The following is a 15,956-nucleotide window of genomic DNA, read 5'->3' as shown; positions in this document are numbered from 1 at the left end:
AGACGTAAAATAAGAGAAAATAAAAAGACTAAAAAGATAAATAAAAAAAGGGAGGGGAAAAAAGAAAATAAAAATGGGAGCTAACCAAAAAAAATAGTTAGGGAAAATATTAAATTAAACCAAGAGAGGAAAGACAACGGAAAAGATATTGCACTAAAAACAAGAGTACGGTGAAAAGCGGGAGAAACAAAATACAGAACAGAAAATACTCGTACAAGAAAAAAGATCACATAAGGGCGACCAAGAAAACATGAATAAAAATTACGAAAAAAAGGAAGAAAACTGCATGATGGAAGATCGGTAAAAAACAGGAATAAAGCTGGAAATGAGAGTAAATAAGAATGAAAATAAAACAGGAAAGGATTAAAGATAAGAAATACAATAACATAACAGATCTAAGTGCGCCGACCTTGCCAGGAATCAGGTTAGGGATAAACAGGTTAGCCAATCAAGACTCAGGTAAAAAAGAAAACGTAAAAAAAATGGTTTCACTCTTAACTACACCTGGAAAAATGTACAGGGAGAAAAGTCCTAATGAGAGAGAGAGAGAGAGAGAGAGAGAGAGAGAGAGAGAGAGAGAGAGAGAGAGAGAGAGAGAGAGAGAGAGAGAGAGAGAGAGAGAGAGAGAGAGAGAGAGAGAGAGAGAGAGAGAGAGAGAGAGAGAGAGAGAGAGAGAGAGAGAGAGAGAGAGAGAGAGAGAGAGAGAGAGAGAGAGAGAGAGGTAAGAACATAAAAAAATAAGGGAAGCTGCAAGAAGCGACCAGGCTTACACGTGGCAGTCCCTGTATGAAATATACCTACCTATTTCCATCTATTATCCCCATCCATAAACCTGTCTAATCTTCTCTCAAAGCTCTCTAGTGTCCTAGCACTAAAAACATGATTACTGAGTCTGTTCCACTCATCTACCACTCTATTTGAGAACCAATTTTTTCCTATCTCCTTCCTAAACCTAAATTTTTCAAGCTTGAACCCGTTATTTCTTGTTCTACCCTGGTTGCTGATCCTAAGAATTTTGCCTACATCCCCCTTGTTATAACCCTTATACCACTTAAAGACTTCTATCAGGTCCCCTCTTAACCTACGTCTTTCTAGAGAATGTAAATTTAACAACTTCAATCTCGCCTCGTAAGGAATACTCTTCATCCTCTGTATACATATATATATATATATATATAGAGAGAGAGAGAGAGAGAGAGAGAGAGAGAGAGAGAGAGAGAGAGAGAGAGAGAGAGAGAGAGAGAGAGAGAGAGAGAGAGAGAGAGAGAGAGAGAGAGAGAGAGAGAGAGAGAGAGAGAGAGAGAGAGATAATTATCCTTGTAAGAAATTTGCCCTCAATGATGGAACAAAAACTTCTCTTCATTTACGTTATCTTCAGATGGGATGAATATATTAAGATAAGAGAAGAACGGAAAAAATAAATGTTTACCCGAAGGAGGCATAAAGTTGGGAAAGAAAAGTCGAAAAAAGTTAAAAAAAAAATGTGAAGAATGAAAACTGAAAACGACGACTAGAAAGACAACAACAACAACAACAACAACAACAACAACAACAACAACAACAACAACAACAACAACAACAACACCGACGACACCACCACCGACGACAACAACAACAACTACAAGAGTACCAGCCAGTGACACAAATGAGATAAAAGATAACAGCAACAAGAAGAAACAGCTTAAAAAGAGACTAACAATACAGTTCCCAATGACTTACTTAGGATGCCAGTGATCTGATTCAGTTCTGTCTTCTTCACGTGTTGAAGTTTCACTGGAACATACATTAGCTTCACAACATGAAATTCATTCATTCATATTCTCTCTCTCTCTCTCTCTCTCTCTCTCTCTCTCTCTCTCTCTCTCTCTCTCTCTCTCTCTCTCTCTCTCTCTCTTCCCCTCGTTTATCATGAATTCCGAGGCATAAAATAAATTAGTAAAATTACAAGTTACAAAAAGAAAAAAAAACTGAGAAAGGGGAAAGACATGGATGTTACTAGGAACTGCAGCGTTTTAAACAAAAATGAGAAAAAAAAATATGGACACCAACGAAAAAATCTGATAAAATAAGAGGAAGATGGAGAAGGAAAAAAATAGAAAAGACAAAGATATTACATTTCATATAAATTTTCCACCTCAAGGACAAGAATTTTGCTGAAAGAAAGAAATACTAAAACAAACCAAGAGAAAAAAAATAAAAAATAAAAAGTTAAAGAAATATTTCTGGCCTGTGTGTGTGTGTGTGTGTGTGTGTGTGTGTGTGTGTGTGTGTGTGTGTGTGTGTGTGTGTGTGTGTGTGTGTGTGTGTGTGTGTGTGTGTGTGTGTGTGTGTGTGTGTGTGTGTGTGTGTGTGTGTGTGTGTGTGTGTGTGTGTGTAGTGACGATCTGAACTGTAGACGATGACTTGCACTTGGTTGTTAAATGAGAACGTGTAATGTTACCAATAAGTTTCCTCTAATGTGTTCTCATCAACAGCAGCAGCAGATTGAAGAAAACAATATATGGATGTAAATACATTAAAGAGCCATAAAAACACAACACATCAGCACCAATAGCACCATGAAACTCTTGAATAAATAGCAAGCAGATAAAAATGAATATATACATAAATACTAGTAAAAGCGGGAAGCTTAAGATTTACTGTAGAACGAAATTACCAAACCACACAAGGTAATGAGATAATCACACAATAATAAATAGCAGTACACATACACCGAACACGAGGCGAAGATTATTAGATGAACAAATAAAGAAATGTTAAGCAATAATATAAAAAAATCCTGGAAATGCGCAACAAGCCAAAAAAAAATTTTAAAAAGCACCAAAGAAATTTACAGCGCAAAGCACGAAAATGGCGGGAAAAATAAATAAAGCTGGCTAAAAAATATTAGAAGCGAGAGTGCAGAGAAAAGCAAATGCATCTGAACAAGCAGCAATTCAGCACAACACCGTCACACCTCCTCCTCCTCCTCCTCCTCCTCCTCCTCCTCCTCCTCTTCCTCCTCGCCCTCACCTGTGCTGCCGTGGCCGAAACATCCACCACGCCGAACACACAGGAGGACCTCGCCGGGTTCCGAACAGAGGGTTGTACAGCACCCTAACACAGACACACCTAAAAGCAACCTGCCGAACCTGCCTGACTGCTCATTACCAAGATGCACTCAGGTGAAGGAAGGTTTCACACACACACACACACACACACACACACACACACACACACACACACACACACACACACACACACACACACACACACACACACACACACACACGGTACGAAAAATCACACCAGTATTTTTTTTTTTTTCACTTTCGACTTATTAAAAAAATCCCTCCCAAAAATTTTAAAGGCAAAGAAAAATCGCAGATCGGGAGGTGGCAGACTATTAACGTACTCGTACATAGACAGACACATACGTGCACACAGAACACACACCTCACTACCCTTACATCTATACATCTGTTAATCACTTCTTGGTTATTGCTTAAGCCCTAACAACCTAATTGGAGAAGTCATCAGCGAATAATCAATCAATTACCTGTTGGGTTTGGATGTGATGGAGTACCTAAGGGGAGAGAGGGAGGGTACACTTAGTTGTGGGGGGAGGAACAACAAGGTCTGCCTAAATAATATAATAATAATAATAATAATAATAATAATAATAATAATAATAATAATAATAATAATAATAATAATAATAATAATAATCACATCAGCATCCTATACCTTTATCATCTCAAGCATCAGTGAAGGGTAGGTAAGAAAAAGTAAAGGTAATTACTGAAGAGTGAATTAGGAATGTCAAAATTTATCACATTCACGAGGCATTATAAATATTGTTGGGTTTCTTTCCCACTGCCACTCCCTCCACCTCAACGTGACTCAAGGCTAGTGAGCTTCGTAGTTGTGTGACAATCTTTAAAGGTAATGTTGAAGTGCAAGTGGTAATAGTACTTTCATATGGCAGTACCACCCTCAACCTCTCTGCGTCTCTCCTTTGCCCCTTAGTCTCATGTCCCTCACAATCCCTTGCCTCCCCACAGTCCCTCGCCCCTCACAATTCACAGTTCATTACAGTCTCTTGTCATAACTATAAGCGTGTTCATTTGAATTACACCTTCATTTTTTCTTATTTTTATACGATAGTTAATGTTTTCACACGCCTCAATTAGTGATCATTAAACACGTGTAGTAGAGGTTCTTTCACATATCAGTATTCATAGTTCTTTTAGATTTTTTTTTTTTTGAGACTAGTTGGCTTTGATTTGTTGCCCAAAATTCTACCCATCATTACATCCACTAAGCTATCCATCCAGCCACACTCAATCCCGACCACTCTCACACCCGCCAGGCAACTCATCCATCTGTCTTGTCTGTGGAACCATTCCCACATCTGATCCACATCCTATCACATCTTTTTTCAAACACATCGCTAAGCCACAGTTTCGTGCACTATCCCCATCGCCCATCCACTCACTACACCATCTCACGATACAGTTCACAACACCATTATCTTTACCTTTAATAGGGTCTGTTAAAATCACTTCATCATCATGTTTTCCTGTTTCATCTTTCACTCTCCTGCAATTATCACTTAATTTTTGTTCCCTTCCTTATTACATTCAGTTATGAAACGAGCGAACAATCTCGATATTAAACCAGAGGCATTGTTTAGCTTTACTGAGTCGCAAGAATTAACAAAGTAACTGATTGATTGATCGAATGATTGATCGACTGATTTAAGGTGGTGCAAACACCCCTACTGTGGCGTGGACTATAACAAAATATAAACTGATATTTTCAAGTCCCGATACTAAAATCTTCAATATATTCAGCACTGCGAGTGTCTGAATGTTCGAAATATATATAAGAAAATAAATAAAACATGAACCTACTAATCCAGAAAACAATAACGTATGAGTAGTAATAGAATTAATAGTTCCTTTTCAATAATTTCTAATGAACACTAAATATTAAACTAAGAAAAACTATGATAAAGCCATAACGAAAAAATACAAACGAATGTAAGATACTCATAAAAACTCAAATCATTCCCTGCATTTTCTTTATCGAACGACTAAAGGCTGAGAGAAAATATGACAAGTTATTACAGAGTTGCTCACATCTATTACAGGGATTCAGGAAGGGAAGTGTTGGTTTACTATTAAACGTTTCCAATAGTTTACTGAGGAGAATTCTTTCAAGGCACACTCCTGAACTAACTGAGGAAATACACCTTAATTGCTTACACTGCTACCGTATGCTTCTTTTTCACTCTTTTCTCTTTACAAAGGAGACGGACTCAGGGAAAAAACTGTAGACAAAATGAATAAATGAACAGGTTGCCTTGCTCTAGATGAAAGATACCATATTATAATGGAAAAGATAAAAAAAAAACGAATAAAAAAATCATTTGGATAAAGAAAAGTAGACTAAAAAAAAACTACAGTATCAAAACAACAGAAACAAAACCATGTCAGGATAATAAAGGTATCACACTACAAAAAAAGAAAGTCTTACAGCAGTCCTTCCGCTCCCAACTAGAGGAAAAAAATAGACTGCTACGTAAGTCCCACGGAAAATTACATTAACTATTCACTAAGCCTAGAAAATGAACGAGACTCTCATTAAAGTGAAACACTGAAAGAACATAAAAAAAAAGATCACATTCGGTTCTCTGCCACCACCGCTACTACTACTACTACTACTACTACTACTACTACTAACACAGACACAATAAATAAACACAACAATTAATTGACCTACTGTACCTATTCCTTTGTCCACAACGAGGAAGACGGAGACAGAGGAAGATGAAAGTGTGTGTGTGTGTGTGTGTGTGTGTGTGTGTGTGTGTGTGTGTGTGTGTGTGTGTGTGTGTGTGTGTGTGTGTGTGTGTGTGTGTGTGTGTGTGTGTGTGTGTGTGTGTGTGTGTGTGTGTGTGTGTGTGTGTGTGTGTGTGTGTGTGTGTGTGTGTGTGTGTGTGTGTGTGTGTGTGTGTGTGTGTGTGTGTGTGTGTGTTGGCATCAATTATATGTATACAAAAAACATATCATAGAAGGAAGAAATGGAAGAGAAAAAAAGAAGAATAAACGGTAAACACAAAACAAAAAAACAAACATCCATACACAGGAATTCACTTCACACCAATTATTGACTTCTAACCTTCCGTTCCTCTATTTTCCACTTCCTTTCTCTATCCCTTCCCTAAACCGCATCACAACACATCGCTTCACCCGTCTTCTATTCCCCTTTAACCTTCATATCTTCACCTCTTCCCCCCCCCCCCGCCTCACACTGCCTGGCCCACTCCCCTGCCGCCCCTCTGCATCATCACGGTCCACAAACCATCACGGTACCCTTCCTTTTTATGCCGAAATATTACGATCGTTGCCTTCTAAGGGGCCTAACAGGGTTAAAAGAGGAAGTTACCGAGGAGGAGGAGGAGGAGGAGGAGGAGGAGGAGGAGGAGGAGGAGGAGGAGGAGGAGGAGGAGGAAAAAAACAAAAAACAGTAGGAGTATTAAAAACAAGGTATATATATAAAAAAAAAGGGGGATATTTCTTCATACTCTTTGCGATTTCCTTTAAAAGAAAAGTAAATCAAGGAAAGTAAAAACTGTTAACTAAAAAATATACGCCCAGTGATATATAATAAAAAGAAAAAAAATCGATATCGGAAAACTCTGAGGAAAACTTAACTAAACCACTTGAAACATGTACCGATCACAACTTTTCCTCTCTTAATTAAATCTTTGTAAGAGGAACCATTTTAATTCAAAGTCTCTCTCTCTCTCTCTCTCTCTCTCTCTCTCTCTCTCTCTCTCTCTCTCTCTCTCTCTCTCTCTCTCTCTCTCTCTCTCTAAGTACTTCTGAGTTTATCCATCTTTAAGTGTGTGTGTGTGTGTGTGTGTGTGTGTGTGTGTGTGTGTGTGTGTGTGTGTGTGTGTGTGTGTGTGTGTGTGTGTGTGTGTGTGTGTGTGTGTGTGTGTGTGTGTGTGTGTGTGTGTGTGTGCGTGCGTGTGCGCGTGTGTGCGCGCGCGCGTGCGCGTTAATGAAGCAGTATGGCTTTGTACACACGTTTTGGGTCACTGCCGCTGACGTCAGTTCTCTGTTCCTCTACTATTCATCACGTTCACTCATTCATTCACTCCCTCCCTCCCTCCCACTGCGTCCCGTCTTGCCCAGTGACGGAGCTTCATTCACCCGCATTCCTTTTTCAAAACTTCATTCAAGTCTTATTTTTAGCTCTCTCATAGTAAGTCATAACATACAGACCACACAAATTTCTTCATAAACTTTCTCCCTCAGTAACGTTTCTTACTTCGTCTCTTATTTTAGATTAGTGTTGCCTATATCAAACAGCATCATAACTACAAACAAGTCTGCTGCTGTTTTTCTTGTTTTTCGTTGTGTTCTAAAGTATTCACCTCCTTCCCTTGCTAATAATAACTGTCTCTTATCTCACCTGTCTTCATTTCTACCTGTCCATATTTACTATCTCTTCCCCTCTATTTTTACCTTGCCATTGTTGCATCTATCGGTTCATCTTACTGTTAATTCCTTCCTATATCACCTGTCTCAATTTTTACCTGTCCAGCTGACCATGCGACCTCTCTACTTTCCAATTTATTGTTGCAGCATTCACCCGTTTATCTTAATATTAATTCCCTCCTGTCTCACCTGTCTTCATTTCTACCTCTACACCTGTCCCTATTTAGTTCCTCTATCCCTTATTTACTTTATCATTTTAGTCACTATATTCGATGGGAAACTCTGGAACTCTTTGCCACATTTTTTTTTTTACATTTTCTTTGACTATTTCAAGAGAGAAGTATCGTGACATCAAGACTTCTCTGAAACTAAATTGTCCAGTTAAATTGAAACCTTTTTAATTATAACCTTTTTTTTTTCGTTTATTTAAGGTGAGCAGCAATGAAGTGGGTATTTTTCTTCCGTTCAGTTTAATTCACACGTGGAAAAAAAAAAAATTACAAAAGACATGTTCTGAAGATATACTACAACAAAACTTACAGTGATACCAACTCCACACAAAATCTTCACCCAATCCTCTACTTACAAGCTCATATTTATCTATCCTCTCCTCCTCCCTCCTTCCCTACTTACTTCCCAACAACTCCGTGCCTCCTTTTTTCCCTCCTTCCTTACAACTCGCCACCTCCTACGTCACACACACACACACACACACACACACACACACACACACACACACACAGTCCGATATTTGAATGCATTATACACTTTTAAATTCCCGATATCTCTTCCGGTAAAATTATGTATTATTTCAGTTTCCGATATTGGCCATCACAAAAATTCGGCTACAGTTCAATGCCGATATTGGGCGAGGCGCGGCTGGGCATTAGCATTTCACAGTCCAGGATCTATAGGGCGGGGGATCGGCAGGGCTGGCCGCGAGTGTTTTACCTGCTTACGTGGTTGAAGGATTTGAGACGAGTTAGTAAGTTAGTGTTGTTGTTGTTGTTCTCTCTCTCTCTCTCTCTCTCTCTCTCTCTCTCTCTCTCTCTCTCTCTCTCTCTCTCTCTCTCTCTCTCTCTCTCTCTCTCTCTCTCTCTCTCTCTCTCTCTCTCTCTCTCTCTCTCTCTCTCTCTCTCTGTGTGTGTGTGTGTGTGTGTGTGTGTGTGTGTGTGTGTGTGTGTGTGTACTAATGGTTTTACAATGTGTTTGAAGGTCATTATATCCATTGTTAGTCTTTTTTTACTACTAAGGTTGTCTATTGCTAACATTAAAATTAAGCAATGCATAAACCATAAAAGTTGATATGAACGTACAGAGAGAGAGAGAGAGAGAGAGAGAGAGAGAGAGAGAGAGAGAGAGAGAGAGAGAGAGAGAGAGAGAGAGAGAGAGAGAGAGAGAGAGAGAGAGAGAGAGAGAGAGAGAGAGAGAGAGAGAGAGAGAGTTAATTTCTAGGCTACATAACTATTACAAAAAATCAGGTAAAAGAACACGCCTCTAAAATGTTTTAAGTGATTACTAAAAACATGTGTAGCAGTAAAGGTTTAATACCGCACTATCACAATTCTTAAATCTGAAGTGAACGAGGAGGCTGAAAACATAAGGGAAAAAAATAAAAGATACCGAGATATAACACATACGCCAATTATTGCAAACATTAACTGCCTACACACACACAAAAAAAAAAAAACTTGAATTATGTAAAGTTTACAGTAATAAAATAATAATGCATACGTAATTAAAGTTTTTTGTGAACTTAGCCTTACTTCAGTGCTCTATTCCTACATAAACATTTACTTAGTCTTTCTTTAATACGTTTCCTCTTTTTCGTATATCTATTTGTTTATCCAACCTTGAATCTTTCCTTTACACGCAAAGATATTTTCCTTTACCTTCCTCTCTCTCACACACACGTGAAAAATAATTACAGTCAAAGCAGACGAGCACGCAGACGGACAGCACTCATCACGCACCTAATACTTCACAATATCAGACGAATATTTCAAAACAAAGGCAATGATAGTAATGTGAGGAATTAAAGAACCCAGGTGGCGAGGCGAGAAGGTTATTCTTAAGGGCATGTGATGATACTTTGTGAGATCTATATTGAGATCAGAGAGAGAGAGAGAGAGAGAGAGAGAGAGAGAGAGAGAGAGAGAGAGAGAGAGAGAGAGAGAGAGAGAGAGAGAGAGAGAGAGAGAGAGAGAGAGAGAGAGAGAGAGAGAGAGAGAGAGAGAGAGAGAGAGAGGTTAAGGTCACTAATAGTGTACTCTTGATAACACTTCACTATTTCTATTTAAAAATGGACAAATGAATAAGTAGATAACCAAAAAATATATATCATTAAAGTTTTCCTATGCCAGAAAATTTTAAATAAAATTCACGTTAAGTATCAAAAATAAAATATCCTGTATTGTGTACTCTCTCTCTCTCTCTCTCTCTCTCTCTCTCTCTCTCTCTCTCTCTCTCTCTCTCTCTCTCTCTCTCTCTCTCTCTCTCTCTCTCTCTCTCTCTCTCTCTCTCTCTCAAGTTGAATCAGTAATTTCAGCATGTAATCTCAAATAATCAGAACCATAAAACTCTCTCAATACAAACTTCCTTCATAAGTTCAATCATGAAAAGTAAATAAAGAAAAAACCACCACAATTTTAACACACTAACACACACACACACACACACACACACACACGGGTATATTATGAGTACAAAAAAATTCTCTCTCTCTCTCTCTCTCTCTCTCTCTCTCTCTCTCTCTCTCTCTCTCTCTCTCTCTCTCTCTCTCTCTCTCTCTCTCTCTCTCTCTCTCTCTCTCTCCTGGTACTACATTCAACCCCTTCGCAATTTCAATACGCAAATACCATACATTGTTTTCATTGTTACGTGGAAGTCAGCACACATGACGGACAGGTGGGAGGCTGAGGGTGGCAGAGAGTGGGAAGCTTTCAGCGCCTCCCTCGAGTACGTAACATTGCATAACACAACGGGAAAGTGAGGAGAGTCAAGGAGAATGTGGTGTTGTAGTTATTTTTATTCTATTTTACTTTTTTTTTTCACTTGGGTGAGGTATATGAAATTTTTTTTTATTTTTTTTACAATTACTTTTCAACGGTTTAAGGTGACTTTCGTGTGTGTGTGTGTGTGTGTGTGTGTGTGTGTGTGTGTGTGTGTGTGTGTGTGTGTGTGTGTGTGTGTGTGTGTGTGTGTGTGTGTGTGTGTGTGTGTGTGTGTGTGTGTGTGTGTGTGTGTGTGTAGTAATGGTTAACAAAAAAATGTACAATACCTACGCACAATACCTTCATTATACGTACAATACCTTCATTATGACCTTTTTTTTTATTTTCTTCCTTTTATCCTTCATTTAGTAGTTTTATACATGACGACTTGTTTCTCGTTATTATCTGAATGCATCTCTCTCTCTCTCTCTCTCTCTCTCTCTCTCTCTCTCTCTCTCTCTCTCTCTCTCTCTCTCTCTCTCTCTCTCTCTCTCATCATTTGCGAAGAATATTCCACCAATTATCACGGCATCATTATAATATTTTCTTTGAGTTCCTGACTTTTATCTTTATATAAAACTTCCATTTCAGCATTTGTCTTAATTCATTCAAAATTTCTCTACTTTTCCCCTCCCTTGTACATCAGTAATGTTCCTCCAATTCCTCTCCATGTCTTTCTCGTCCCCTTCTCTTCTTCCATCTCTCTGGTCCTTCACTCTCTCTTTCTCATCCTTTTCTACTTTCCTCTGCCGTTTTACTCTTTCCTCTTCCTCTTTCTCTTTTTTTATCTGTCCGTTGACTTACATCCATTTTCCTCTTCCTCCCTCCCATCTCTCTCGCCCTCCCCTCTCCCCCTCTCCCATTTCTTCCATTCCATCATTTCCCTTCCTCCCGTCTTTCCTCCTCCTTTTTCCTCCCTTTGCTCCATCCAATCAAAACCCTACACAAGAAACCTTACCTTGTCAACTTTCCTCCGACCGATGTTGACCTCGCACACACACACACACACACACACACACACACACACACACACACACACACACACACGAAAAAGGGAAATATAGCGACCAAAATACATGCCTGAAAATTTATAGAAAAAAGTATAACCAATCGAAAAATGGAATGATGGAAAAGAATAAAAACACTCACGGAAAGAAAGAAAGGAAACTATTTGAAAGGGCTCAGGTGAAAACTTTCTACTCTCATAAAAGATGAACTTCGGGAGCACTTGATAAAAGAAGCGGCTAAAAAGTAGCAAAACAACCGTATTTTCACAATGGTTCCAACAATGAAAACAAAAATAAGCTTCCCAATAGCAGGAAATACAAAAGAAGATATTTTCTAACGATCGAAATCTTAAAATTACGAAAAGTCTTACTGGGAAGTACACGTTTCTTCCAATAGTGAAGATGTGGGGAAGCATATACTTACTAAATATTTAAGTTGGGTACAATAATCGTCACAAAAACCATAAAAATTCAGCTATTTTTTTTTTGTGGTAATCATTTTTTTTTTTTTTTTTTTTTTGGGGGTGGGGCCTGGTAGACAAGCAAGTAATTTCTTCTTCTTCTTCTTCCCCCCTCCTCTTGTCATCAGTGGCCAACTTCCATCACGCGTACAAAAATATGAAGCATTTAATCACATCATAATCAAATAATAAACAAACGCATGACAAAACTAATGCATTCGTACATAGCTGAATTAATTAACTGTATGATCCCTATATTAAATCCACGTAAACAAGGACACAACAGGAAAATAATAACAAAACAAAAAAAACTAACAAAACACTAAACAGAACCAATTCATAATTAGTATGATTTGGGTGCTGTCGCTTCCGGTGTTTAAAAAAGTTAGTGGTCAGCGTTACATTTCATCTGCCTGTGTTAAATTTTCACCAGATTGTGCACCTCCTCGCCCCACACACCCTGCCATGGCCTGCAAATTTCTATACTTTTTAAAGTAAAACATCCCAGACTTATCCATCGCAATCTATCCTAACCTAACCTAACTTAACCGAACGTAATCTATCATAATCTAACATTAAAAAGAAAAAAACTAACGACATTATTTCAAGAACATTAAACTGACCTACCCCAAACTTACTCATCGTAATATATCCCGACCTAACCTAACATAACTTAACGTAATTCATCATTACCTAACATGAACAAAACAGAACCTAACTTGGCAATATCTAAAGAAAACTAGATTAACCTGTCCCAGACTAATCCATCGTGATCTATCCTCACTTAACCTAACATAAAACTACATGTAACATTACATAAAAATAAACATAACCTAACATAACCTAACAAACAAAACAAAACCTAACATGGCATAATTCAAACAACACTAAATTAACCTATATTATTCTATTCTAGTATAACTTAACCTCGACCTGACCTGACCTGACCTGCCTTTCATTGCAGGCTAAAGATAAAACTCGTTCTTCGTCGTATTTTATTCCCTAAACAATAAATTAGAAAAGTAAAACGATAGGAAACACGACGGTATTAAAGAAGGAATGGTCTACTACTACTACTACTACTACTACTACTACTACTACTACTACTACTACTACTACTAATAATAATAATAATAATAATAATGATAATACTGCTGCCACTAGTACTATTGATACAAGGGCAGCTGCAGTGCCAGTGGATGCCGAATCAAATATTATGGTAGTGGATATGCAACTTCATTTTTAACTTCTTGGTATTCTCTCCACTAATTGAATGCCGCCATTTTTCCGTCCTTCCGTGTCCCTGATTCCTCTCTCTCTCTCTCTCTCTCTCTCTCTCTCTCTCTCTCTCTCTCTCTCTCTCTCTCTCTCTCTCTCTCTCTCTCTCTCTCTCTCTCGCTTTCTCTCAACCTTGTTGTGACCACACTACATTAATCTTCCCAATTTTATTCATCTCTGCCTCTTCTTATTCCCTTTCTCCTCCTCCTCCTTCTCCTCCTCCTCCTCCTCCTTCTCCTCCTCCTCCTCCTCCTCTTCTCCTCCACTATTTTATTTCCCTCAATGAAAGGTAAACAGAACAGTCTGAACAAAAATCCCTGTAAGGAGGAACAAGTCTGTAGCTATTTGTTCTGCCTTTGTTTTGTGTACCTCGTCGTCGTCGTCCTCCTCGCCTCTTCCTCTTATGTCTGTCCTTCCTGGCTCCTCCTCTCTCCTCCATCTTGAATCTCTTTACCGTCAGAAATCCTCTTATACTCACTCCCGGTCTTTAATTAACTCTCTCTCTCTCTCTCTCTCTCTCTCTCTCTCTCTCTCTCTCTCTCTCTCTCTCTCTCTCTCTCTCTCTCTCTCTCTCTCTGTGTTATACAGAAGAAGATATATATATATATATATATATATATATATATATATATATATATATATATATATATATATATATATATATATATATATATATATATATATATAATTACATAAATGCGGTACAAATCCGTTTTTTCTTCTCTAGTTTAACACGAGAAATTAAATTTCCAATTATTTTCCTCGCAAAGCAATTAAAAAGAAATTAATCGTGTAAAAGTGGAAATGCAAGATTTATATTATTCAATGCCATCTGATGGGAATAAAAAAACTGCTCACAGTATGAAATGATGTAAATGAAAACAATTAGTTATATTTACAAGTATTACGAGGACACAGCATTCAGTAACGGAAATTTGCCTAACATGTCTAGCAGCTTTGGATTTCTTACTAAAAATAATAAAGATAAAAATATGATAAACAGGCAAAAACAAATTAAAACTCTTGGAATTGCTGCACGACAAAGAAGTAGAAAATGATAGCAGGGTATGACGTTTTGTAATATGAATCCGATTATCATATCAAAAAGTTCCGGATCTCTTGTTAAAAAGAGGCAAGCAGATGTTATAAATAGACCACAATAAATCATATCCTCTTAGAACCACTGCACAATAGCGAAGGGAAACAAAACAGTAAAATGAGACAATGTTCAATGCTATAATCAACTTAATACCATGCACTTTCTCCTTTATGGCTCGGCAGACTAAACCATGTAATTATATCACAAGCTTTATGTAAGAAATGTTATGGCAATGAACCAAATCAAATCAAAATCAAACCTTTCTTACTAAAATACAGAAAATGTAAAGAGAGACACACATGGATCAATTCAACCTCCAATAAAGCACGATGTCGCCAGTGCGGACTTTTTTTTGGTTAATAATACAGTGATCACTAATACGCAGGAAGCCGCTTAATATGTCATGCACTTTGACTGTCTGACTAAAATACACTCACGGAGAAACGAAAGCCACTTAGTTTTGAAGGCAAATCAGAACAATGTGAGTGTAGTTGATTTCTCTTTCCTTATTTTTATTTCTGTTTTGACGCATGCGCTGTACGTGTAAGTGCTCTTCTTTTTTGTTTTCAAGGGCTCTCTCTCTCTCTCTCTCTCTCTCTCTCTCTCTCTCTCTCTCTCTCTCTCTCTCTCTCTCTCTCTCTCTCTCTCTCTCTCTCTCTCTCTCTCTCTCTCTATTTATCTATCTATCTATCTCAAAACACATAGCACAAAAGTTTATTAAGAGGCCACTTTCAATATTTTTATTTATTTATTTTATTTATTTTTTATGTATCAAACATCTCACCTTTATTAGTCCCCGTCCATTCATTCACTTACTCATTTACACGTTCATTCCATCATTCATTAAGAGAAACATAACATTCAATGAGGCACACACAAAAAAGTTCATTATCCATAAAATTCAGTCTTTTTTTTTTATTTAACGTCTAATTCTGAAGTAAAAAGAATAAATAAAACAACAGTAATTCATTCACTCACTAATTTACGTATTCATTTAGTCATTCATCCAGAGAGAAATAACTTCTGAATATCGCCTCACTGCTAGAGGAAAAAAAAATGGCGGTGCTTTAAGAATAACTACCTAATTCACCGGAGCAATTAATGAACTCAATCCCAGGTGATCAGCACGTGATGGCCTAAACTATTACTTATTACAATAAAACCCCATAGCGTCCAAAAACATTAATAAAGTTTACGATAGGAAGAATAGATTGGAATTTGAAGGAAGCGACGTTGACCTAAAATGTATTCACTGCAATGTGGAGGTTTCAGTAGTAGTAGTAGTAGTAGTAGTAGTAGTAGATTTTAAGTAGTAGTAGTAGTAGTAGTAGTAGTAGTAGTAGTAGTAGTAGTAGTAGATTTTAAGTAGAGGTTTACTATGTATTTCTTTTATTTCTTGTGTATTACTGTTCAACTGCTTTCACATGATATATCAATTTTTTATATGTATAGTAAAGTCTCTCTCTCTCTCTCTCTCTCTCTCTCTCTCTCTCTCTCTCTCTCTCTCTCTCTCTCTCTCTCTCTCTCGATTCCATCTCCTCTGCCAGTATTTTTCTATTAATTTATTGCGATATTGACTTCCTCTTTTCTTAATTTCTTTCCTTCATCACTGAAGGAAAGAACAC

The 15,956-nt window shown here is 37.7% G+C and overlaps 1 protein-coding gene across 3 annotated transcripts in view; it reads right to left on the bottom strand.

Moving 5' to 3' along the window:
* Window positions 1–3,411: 3,411 nt before the first annotated feature.
* Window positions 3,412–15,956, bottom strand: part of LOC135105090 (peripheral plasma membrane protein CASK-like) — an 88,562-nt gene continuing 76,017 nt past the window's right edge. For all 3 annotated transcript variants that reach the window (XM_064013050.1, XM_064013051.1, XM_064013052.1), the window contains exon 10: window positions 3,412–3,565. In XM_064013050.1, the coding sequence (XP_063869120.1) occupies window positions 3,527–3,565 (39 nt within the window). In that variant the 3' untranslated portion in view covers window positions 3,412–3,526. The remainder of the gene's footprint in view (window positions 3,566–15,956) is intronic.

This window comes from Scylla paramamosain, chromosome 11 (assembly GCF_035594125.1).
Source record: "Scylla paramamosain isolate STU-SP2022 chromosome 11, ASM3559412v1, whole genome shotgun sequence".
Taxonomy (NCBI): Eukaryota; Metazoa; Arthropoda; class Malacostraca; order Decapoda; family Portunidae; genus Scylla; species Scylla paramamosain.
This window is presented reverse-complemented; position numbering and strand designations above follow the sequence as displayed.